The following is a 10,465-nucleotide window of genomic DNA, read 5'->3' as shown; positions in this document are numbered from 1 at the left end:
TGCAGAACCCAAGTACACCTGAGCTTAAGGTCACAAATCCCCTAAAACATAACATTTCCATCATAAGCTCTATCCAGACAGGATTAGTTTCTCAGGAGGTCCTGGGGTAATTTTCTCTTTTATGGGGGTCCTTTGTGATTTTATTCCCGTCTGGAAGGACCATGTATGATTTTTTTTCTAAGGCACCGGACAGAGTTTCGTCACCTCATGTTTAATAAAAGAGCTATTTGTCCACTGCCATGCATCATAATTACATTCTGGGCACGCGTTTCCAGCGAGTGGAAATGGAGGAGCCACTGAATGTGTTATGTGACCGAGAAAACCAAAAAACTCACTGGTTCTCCTGTTTTTTAAATTTGCAGTCTGGATGCAAGAGTTTTATCACCGAGTAGAAGTGTGCAATATTTTTACAGACATCCCCCAGAGAAACTAATCATGTCCGGATAGGGCTTTAGACCTGCCTCAAACTCAGTGTGGACACTTGGACTGAAGAATATACCAATTTATGTTTTACAGATACAGCCTCCTTGTTCAGGTCTGAACCAAACAAGTTAGTGTGAAATCACTTTAATAATCAAACTAACAAAAAATTTAAATCAGAATTTATTTTATTACAATTTTTCTCAAAATACATACCGATTATTCACAGATTATCACTTAGAATACGAAGATTCGAAGACAATTTTTTACAATATACTCTGACATGACAGAAATTATGGAACAGCAGTATAAAAACTGATCATGAATTGTTACCTCAGGGGAAGGCTTGGAAAGGCCCACACCTGTACACTTTTTAAGATGTTTGATGCGTTCAATATTTGCTATTTAAGTGCGGTCCGATAGTGGGAAATTACATTTCTGTAGTTGTGCAGGCATTTAACATTCCCCGATCCACAGTGTCACGTGTGTACCTGGAATACATTACAGAAGGCATTACCACTCACAGTGGACAGTACAGCGAGTGGTAATGATGGTGACCGGCAGTATCTGGCTGGAACAGTTTCTGACTGGCAGAAATCACATCTACATTCAATGCAGGAGACCCAACGCGCACACACACATATCCCACAGATCAGCTCACAGTACAGCTTTCTTTAGCTTCCATGGGACAAGGCAAAAGTCATGGGACACCACACATATATCAGTGTGCACCACAGTTTACTGTTACTAACAAAGCAGACACAGCATGATACTTCATGGCCTCTGTGAAAAATGCACTGTATGTGTGTGAGCAATATGATGTTCTGAATTATTAAAGCAAATAATTAAATGCTCCCCACAATCCAGACACAGACACAGTCACTCTGTTATGTTAGCTTTTTTTAATTTTTCTTGTGTAAAAAGTGACTGTAAAATTCAGGCTGTGGACCGTGACGCAGCTTCATCCTCGCTCTCAGACTCAACTCTGTCCGACTGCGGCTCCTCCCTCCGTTTGAGTGCATGCAGAGCATAGTTGATGGCTGTGCTCTGCTGCCAGCTCCACGCTCCTGACACAGGGTTATACAGCATCCCTCTAATACACTCCACACTGAAACCAGCTGAGAGAGAGAGAGAGAGAAAGAGAGAGAGAAGGATTATTTTTAAATGAATCAATAGAAGACACATTGTCTGGATCATACTAATATTATAAAGCATTATAGCGCGTCACCTATTGATCATATAGTGAATTACCCTCTGTCAGAATGAGTGTTTGGATCAGGTGAAATTTATAGGAGAACCCACTACAGTATTTTTCGCACTATGAGGCGCACTATCAATGAACAACTCTTTTCTGGTCCATTTCCATAGATAAGGTGCAGCATAGGGCTCAACTCACTGGACTCCAGCAGCGTCTCTAGCTCCACAGGACTGATGAACTTCTCCCAGTCATGGGTTCCTCTGGGTACAATCCGCAGAACCTGCTCGGCCGCGATAATGCCCAGAATGTAGGACATCTGTGTCCGGTTTATAGTGGTGACGAAGAGAGAGCCACCAGGCTGAAGAGGAGATAATAAAAAAATTAAAAAAACACAAGAATTCCAACCAAGTTATTAGGTTTAGGGGCAAACCCTTTTTCCACACAGGACTAGATTGGTTTGGATAAAGAAACAGGTGAAAAAAAGTAATCTGCATGTTTTAACATTTTGTGTGTGTAAATTTACTTCTCTCGAGTGCAAATGTAAATCGTGTGCGCGCTGAACAAAATATTGTTCTCAAGCTTAAATTTTCTCCTTCTCGTGTGTTTTTTCCACTCAAATTCACAGTCCTCGCTTACTATGCAAATTGGGTTTGTGACCACCTACTACCAACAGCCAGATGAGGGCAAAGAAGGGCGAGAAAGAAAGACAGCAGGATAGTTAGCTAGCTATGCTAAAAACCAAACTGCTGTTAGCCCAGGTTTAGGTTCAGGCACTGAACCCAGGCAAACGGCAGTTTGGATTTTAGCATAGCTAGCTAACTCTCCTGCTGTCCTTCTTTTTTGCCCTTCTCTGCCCTCATCTATATCAGCCAATAGCATTCGCTGAGGGAGGTGATCCTGACCCCACCCCCAAACTGTCAAAACCACCCATATCTAAATTCGAGCGCAAAAGCCTGAATCGAGCAAAAAGAACCGCTGCAGGCAATTCGCACAGCACATGAGGACAACTGTGAATTTGAGAGGGGAAAAAAAAAAATTAAGCTTGACAAAGCTCACAAAGTTCCTATTTTGTGAGCTTTCACATTTGTGCTTGCGAGAAGTAAATTTGCACACGCAAAATATTAAAACACACAGGTAATTTTTTTTATCACCTGGTATTTTTGCGTTCCCTTTTGACATTAATTTGATGCTATAGATTATGTTTGTTTGATAATCAGAAAAGTGTGCGCTGCTTTACAATTTATTGTTGAAACAGAAGTGTGGTCTTTAACAGAACAAAATTTACATGAGGCCAAAATGAGCTAAAGAGCAAAGAAATACTATTATATGAAATTCTAAGTCACTAACAAAAGAAAAATAGAAACATAAGTCACATAAATTACACAAATAAATTGTTCTGTTCTCTAAAGCCAGCTATGCACTGTTAGCATCTACCTGTGAGATACATGTGTTGCAACTAGCCTATATACAATTTTTGTTCCAAATTAATATGAGAGTGATATTTTTCTCAGATTTTCCTAAACAGTCAATGCAAATTACAGTCAGTATAATTTCAAGTCATGACCCGTTAAGTTTAAATTTAATTTTATTGAAAAAACCTCCCAATGATAATTTTTTTTATAAAAAATGCTAAATAATAATAATAATAATACATTTTATTTTTATAGCGCTTTTCAGGATACTCAAAGACGCTTTACATTGCATAAAAAAAAATAATAAATGAATAAAAAAAAAAACACAATATGAAAATACATAGGAAATAATCAACATCATCATCATCATCATCAACATCATCAATACCATACAATAGAAATCAAATAGAGCAAAACAATCAATGCATAAAAGATAGAAAATTAAAAATGTAATTTAATGAGTTAAAAACAGATGAAGAAAAAGGGAGGAGAGGAAAAAAGAAGAGGCACACAGAAATGTTGCATCATGCGTTGAAAGCAGATCTGAAAAGGTGAGTTTTGAGGAGAGATTTAAAAGTGGGAAGTGCACTAAATGCACTGTTCCACATTATTAAGCAGGTTTCAAGCAATATGGGAAAGAAAAAGGATCTTTCTGCTGCTGAAAAGCATGAAACAGTGCAGCGCCCTGGACGAGGTTTGAAAATATTATATTAGATATATTCATGAAAACTGAAGCGTGATCATCGTACTGAAGAGACTGAAGATTCAGAGAACAGAATGGTTTGTGCAGATAAAGGCAGAATGAGGAAGGTTTCTGCCAGACAAGTTCATCTGATTAAAAGAGCAGATGCAAATGCCATTACAAAGCATCAATATATATATATTTTTTTTATATTGTGCAGATCCACAGTTTAGAAACTCCCGGCAGGATGTTTGGTTAAATGAGCAGGAGACAAAGTTGTCAGGGGTCTAAAAAACAGTTTGGCCCAGTCTTTAACTGGCTGTAGCAGCAGCATTAGAGCGGATTACAGATTTACACACTGACCGGCTTGGGGTGACCACCCACTCACACACTGACCTACAAGATTAAACTCTCTCACTTAAAGCCCACACACTTCACACAAACCACCAGGGGATGGCAGAGAGCAGCACAGGGCTTTTGGAATGGAATAAAGAAGAAGGCTCTCATATCTTGTCTGGATACAAGAGGATATTATTGGGCATGGAGGAACACATTTGCTCACAGATGTTGCAGTTGGGCCTTAGAGATCCTGCACAATCACAAGCTGCCAAAACTGGCATCCCAGACTGTGCCAGAAATGTTTGATTAATAAAAAATCTAGGTTAAATGCCTTTGAGTGCATTGTAGAGGCATGTCTAGCAGTCAACAATCTCTCACCAATAGGTACACTTCCCAATAAGTAGCCTCTGAGACCCAGTGTCTAATCAGACCATACCTGTAATCATTTACATATCTGACTGAGACATAACTGCATGCCAAGTTTTGTAGAAGTATTGTAGTGTCAATCTGTGTATCGTATTTTTCACACTATAAGGCGCACTATCATTCAACGTCTTTTTCTGGTAAGGTGCACCAAATTATAAGGTACATTATGCAACACTAATAAGGTACATGGGTGTGGCCATGTTTTCTTTCTAATTCAGCAAAAAAAAAAAAACTGTAATTCTTAAAAACAAAACATGTTCTCCTGAAATCTGTTTATTTGGGTGAGTAAGAAGCTATTCTGTTTATTTACAGTAAGCTTAGAATTCCAGATCTCCATTATAACTGGGTGCAGCCATATTATCATTAGCAGCATTAGCAGCTAACCCTTAGCCCACTGAGCACTGAGGAACCCTGACAGTTCCGGTAAGCCAGGGTGATATTAGCTAGCAGCTTGTCCCACGTAGCTTGTTTTAATATTGTAAACACAGAGACTACAGCCAGATATTCTCACCTCTGTACAGTAACTTAGCGTGGTTAGCGGGTAATGCTAACGCTGCTCCAGCAGTGCTAGCCGGGGTTAGCGGCAGGCTACAGGCTGATAATACTCACCTCTGAATAGCAAAAGAGCTAACGCTTCGCACGGTTAGTGGCTAATGCTAATGCTGCTCCAGCAGTGCTAGCCGTGGTTAGCAGCAGGGTACAGGCCGATAATACTTGCTTCTGAATAGCGAAAGAACTAGCGCTTAGCGTAGTTAGAGGCTAATGCTAATACTGCTGGAGAAATAACCAGAAACTCCTGTATAAAACGGAGTAGCTTTACTGCTCCTTACAACCTGACTGGTAAAATTCATGCATAAGGTGCACTGATGTTTTTTGGGAAAATTTAAATTGGTCCATTACCTTCAGTACGTGGTGGCAGCACTGTATAAAGGTCTCCAGGTCAGCCAGGTGTTCCAGAACCTCAGAGGCAACAACAGCATGGAATCCCTCTTCTTCCTGCTCGTCTTCATCAGCCAGCTCCTCCAGGCTGCAGGCTCTGTACCGCACACGCCCACACAGTGCCGGGTCATGTGACAGATGCAGCTCTGCAATCCGCACACTGTCCTGCACCGGGTCGATCCCCAACACGTCCGCACCCAGTCGAGCCAGTGGCTGCAGGGTGGACATGCTCAATGATAAAAAAGCATCCCTGAACCATGTTTACTTTACTTTATTTTTGACTATTTGTTTTTAATCACTAAAAACAAGCCCTACCTCAGTCAGCAGGCCACCGCCACATCCGACGTCCAGAACCCGGAGTCCCGACAGCGGGCTGCCCATCTGCCGGGCACTGTGCACACTCAACAGGTTGTCCCTGCAGAGGAGGATAATAAAAACATCAATATTTTACATACTCTTTATATGGACAGGACTACATTTATGTAAGAATTTATACAGCTTTGGAAAAGATTAAGAGACCACTTCAGTTTCTGAATCAATTTCTCTGATTTTGCTATTTATAGGTATATGTTTAAGTAAAATGAACAGTGACAAAAAGTTCTCCCAAATTTCACATAAAAATATTGTCAACAGAAACATGTTCATATTTATAAAGTTCATAAAGTTTTAAGAATTCAGAAATCAACATTTGGTGGAATAACCCTGGTATTTAATCACAGGTGTCATGCATCTTGGCATGTTCTCCTCCACCAGTCTTACACACTGCTTTTGGATAACTTTATGCCACTCCTGGTGCAAAAATGTAAGCAGTTCAGCTTGGTTTGATGGCTTGTGATCATCCATCTTCCTCTTGATTATATTCCAGAGGTTTTCAATTTGGTAAAATTAAAGAAACTCATTATTTTTAAGTGGTCTCTTATTTTTTTCCAGAGCTGTATTTGTACAGTCATGGCTGGAAGTGTTTGCACAAAAAATATTCTAGAACATTTTCAGTGGTGCCAACAGTTTCAGCCATGACTGTATATAAATATTAGAGTCTGGCTGACCGTATAAATGGCACCCTCAGGTCATTCATGGCGTGCAGCGCTCCAAACTCGCCCCGCTCATCCCACCACTTGCTGGCCAAAGCCTGGAATTTCCTCACCTCAGCCGGGTCCACCGTGCTGTGGGAGATTAACCTCCCACTCTGCTGGACAGGCAGTCTACAGGAGAAAGAAATATTTCAATCCACTTACACTTCCCTTTTTTTTTTTGCTTCATGCGAAGAGCATCATTGGTGCGAGCCAAAATGTACTCACAAAAGGGGTGCATCAATTGCTGATGGGGGCACTTGTGAGCACCCTCAAAAGAAAAAAAAAAAAAAAAAAAAAAAAAAAAAAAATCACCCTACAGCCTTGCACACCTAGTAAGCATGCACAAATGACTGGGCTAGTGTGTGACCTTGGTAGCCAAGGACAGAGTATTTCATACTCTTGAGTTTTTTTGTTAAGAAGGTCAACAACCTTAACTAACTTGCTCTGTTTCAGTTTCGCTTGTGGTAAGAATGTGATCTGGTCTCGATCCAACCCAATTATCAAATATATTCCTTTTAAATTGAGCTAAACTGCTGACAAAGCGCAGTTTAATCTGATATATTAGCCAGATAATATATACTGCTATGAAAAAACGCTGCCTCTGCTGCTCCCTGCTGTTTACACACTGAGTGAGTTATGTGCAGTGAGTTTAAAAGAGATGTGGCAAATTTTCAGCATTCTGTATTAAAGCAGCTTCACACAGCAAAGATATATGCGCTTGAACACAGAATCTTCCCGCTATATTTACTTTTTTGCTCCCTCACCATACAGCTTTGACCAATCAGAGGAGACAATCTTGTGCTTACATGGTTTATCTTGGTGCGTTACGTTTATGCCTGTGTAAAACCAAACCAAAAAAAGAGAGAGAAACGCTCCAACTAAAAAAAACTGATCCGGACCATAGAAACCAAGTACAGGTGTAAAAACGCTCTTTCATACTCAGTTAAGATCTACTTCAGAAATTCTTACAACCAAGCTGTTTACAATAAATAAAAAAAAAGTTTCTTCTATCCAATTTATCATATTTTCATTAGCATTAGCATTTTAGCATTGAAACCACTAATATAAATATAATTGCATTTGTCATTTCTTATATTAATTTTTTTATTTACATTTAAATATCCACAAAAAAACGTAAATTTGATTTATTTTTTTAATCGATTGACATCACTAGTAATATTGGCCCAGAATCCCACATAGGTGCATCCTTATTCCCTCCTAAAAGTGACCCATTCTTATGCTAATGTTTGTCACTCTGCATGCCTAGGTGCTTACTTTTATTCACCTGACCTGAGTTCAGTGATCTGAATGGATGAGTACTTACTTTGGACAAAATAGCTAAGCTAACCTAGTGTATAAATCTCAACAGCTTTATCTACACTAACCATGCTCTCTCTCTCTCACACAGTGCTGTACTGTATTCTACCTACTGACCCATTTAACCTCCTATATACTGTATCTCCTATCTCTGTGTTTAAGTATATCTGTGTGTGTGTGTGTGTGTGTGTGGTGCAGGGTCTCACCGCGGCTGTAATGCGGGTCTGTAGGTGGAGGTGGAGGTGAGGAGTCTGTAGGCGAGCTGTGCTGATCTTCTGGAGAGCATGACTGCATGATATTCTAATAATAAATAAACCTGCTTCTCTTCTTCATCACTGCAGCTCTCCACCACTCACTACAATGTGACCCACAGCGTCCCCCACTGTTCTCTGTCCGCAGGAAACTCATCACCGACACACTGGTTCCGGACAAACAAGCGCACGTGCTTAAAGTCAAATACAATAACGAGCTAAACTGAGTTTAAATACCCAATAAATCATATACATTATACAGCAAAAAATACAGTATGCAGATTTTTACACAAATCCCTAATTTACACAATTTAAACTATTAATAATAGCAAATATACATTATGTAGCAAATATATAGTATGCATTTTTTTTCAGGCAACTTTTTTTTATTTCGGTGCATCCCTAATTTACACAATTTAAATTATTAATAATAGCGAATATACAGTATGCAGTTTTTTCAGGAAACTTTTTTTTTATTTTGGTGCATCCCTAATTCAAACCATTTAAACTATTAATAAAGTATACAGCAAATATAAAGTATGCAGATTTTTTTTTCAGCCAACTTTTTTTTTTATTATAGTGCATCCCTAATTTAAATTAATAACAGAAAATATACAGTACACAGCAAATATACAGTATACAGATTATTTGTTTCTATCAACTTTTCTTTTGGTTTATCCCTGATTTAAATCATTAATAAAATCTAAAGTTCTCAGTAATATAGTTGTCAACATTTTGTACAGATGTTACCCAGTTAATGCCAGGCTAAATCCACTTCTGATATTTGTGTTTTCTGTATATACATAAAAATGAGATAAATAAGACATTTTTAATGGGCTATTTGATAATTAAAAGGGAAAAAATGTAATGGTCGAAATTAATTTCTCAATATTTTCTTTATTCCCTTGATAACCATATTTTCCACCTAGTTAATCTTTTACCCATCTTTGTAATTGTAATAGTAGCAAAATATTACATATAATCACCTTACTAAAATAATTTCCACTTCATTGTATTTCATTACCTTGTACTTTCTCAGTGATAAGTTAATTATAATATAATTGAATATAATTAATAAATAGTATTAATACTAATTCTTAATCTCAGTATGATGAACAGTGATGTCTGTACCTGGGTGGGGTTTGACTTATGAAACATCGCCATCTACAGCCCATCCCTGCGGACACACTGACCAGCTTACTGCACCATAAACACCGTCATTTTCTGTCTCATACAACACTGACCTGACTGAGCTTTACAGAATGTGTTCACATCAGACGTGTAAAAAGTACAAGAAACGTGGACTTGAGTAAAAGTGCATATGCTTTTTTTTTTTAATTATTTACATTTCAAACAGACCAATTGGTTCTTTTGCTAGTGTGGGCAGTGTGCCAAGTCCTGCTGGAAAATGAAAGCTGTCAGCAGAGGGAAGCATTAAGTGCTGTAAGATTTTCCAGGAAAACTCTGCACTGACTTCAGACTTGATAGAACACAGTGGATCAGCATGACAGATGACAGACATGTCTCTCCAAACCATCACTGATCATCAATTAATTTTACATTTCATTTATAAATCAAGGGAGCAGAGTCTGGAGGAAGAGTGGAGAGACACAGTCCAAACTGCTTGAGGTCTTGTGTGAAGTTTCCACCAATCAGTGATGGTTTGGAGAGACATGTCATCTGCTGGTGCTGATCCACTGTGTTTTATGAAGTCCGAAGTCAGTGCAATGTTTTCCCACAAAATCTTACAGCACTTCATGCCTCCCTCTGTTGGCAACTTTCATTTTCCAGCAAGACTTGACACACAGCCCACACTGGCAAAAGCACCAATTGATCTTAAATAATATTCTAATTTTCTAAAACACTGATTTTTGGGTTTTCTTTGTCTGTAAGCCATAATCAACAGTAAAATAAATAAGTGCTTAAAATAGATCATTCTATATAATATAGGAGTTTCATATTTTGAACTGAATTTAACAATGATATTCTAATTTTCTGAGATGCCCTAGTAAACAGTGAGGTCATAAAACTGAAGTTTGAAGATCTGAGACACTGGCTAGATACATGGGTCAGAACATCTGAAAAACATCAGGCAGGTCTAGTGGTGTGCTGCTGGTATGCAGTGGTCAGTAATAATAATAATTAAATAAATCTAACCACAAAATAATTGCAGCATATGAAGTGCATGAATATAAACTGGAAACAAAATTAAATTCAGTACTTTTTTGTCAGATTGTTTGGCAATATTATTGTGTAAAATACAATATAGCACACCCCTAGAATGAAAACCAACTGGAGAACTGGCATTGAACTGGTAGTGACCAAAGTTCATCAATGCAATCCAGTTAACAGGAGATAAAGCACTGCTGGTAATTTCTTAACACCACATACTACAGGACACTTCCAGA

The 10,465-nt window shown here is 38.5% G+C and overlaps 1 protein-coding gene across 1 annotated transcript; it reads right to left on the bottom strand.

Annotated features, from left to right (window-relative positions):
* Positions 1–590: 590 nt before the first annotated feature.
* Positions 591–8,207, bottom strand: coq3 (coenzyme Q3 methyltransferase). The gene is made up of 6 exons (XM_007230943.4): positions 8,013–8,207; positions 6,463–6,618; positions 5,732–5,831; positions 5,378–5,629; positions 1,817–1,976; positions 591–1,538 (listed from the first exon to the last, which is right to left on the bottom strand). The coding sequence occupies exons 1-6, from the start codon at positions 8,090–8,092 to the stop codon at positions 1,357–1,359; spliced, it is 930 nt and encodes a 309-aa protein (XP_007231005.3). The 5' UTR covers positions 8,093–8,207; the 3' UTR covers positions 591–1,356.
* Between the last annotated feature and the right edge of the window lie 2,258 nt (positions 8,208–10,465).

This window comes from Astyanax mexicanus, chromosome 4 (assembly GCF_023375975.1).
Source record: "Astyanax mexicanus isolate ESR-SI-001 chromosome 4, AstMex3_surface, whole genome shotgun sequence".
Lineage (NCBI taxonomy): Eukaryota > Metazoa > Chordata > Actinopteri > Characiformes > Acestrorhamphidae > Astyanax > Astyanax mexicanus.
This window is presented reverse-complemented; position numbering and strand designations above follow the sequence as displayed.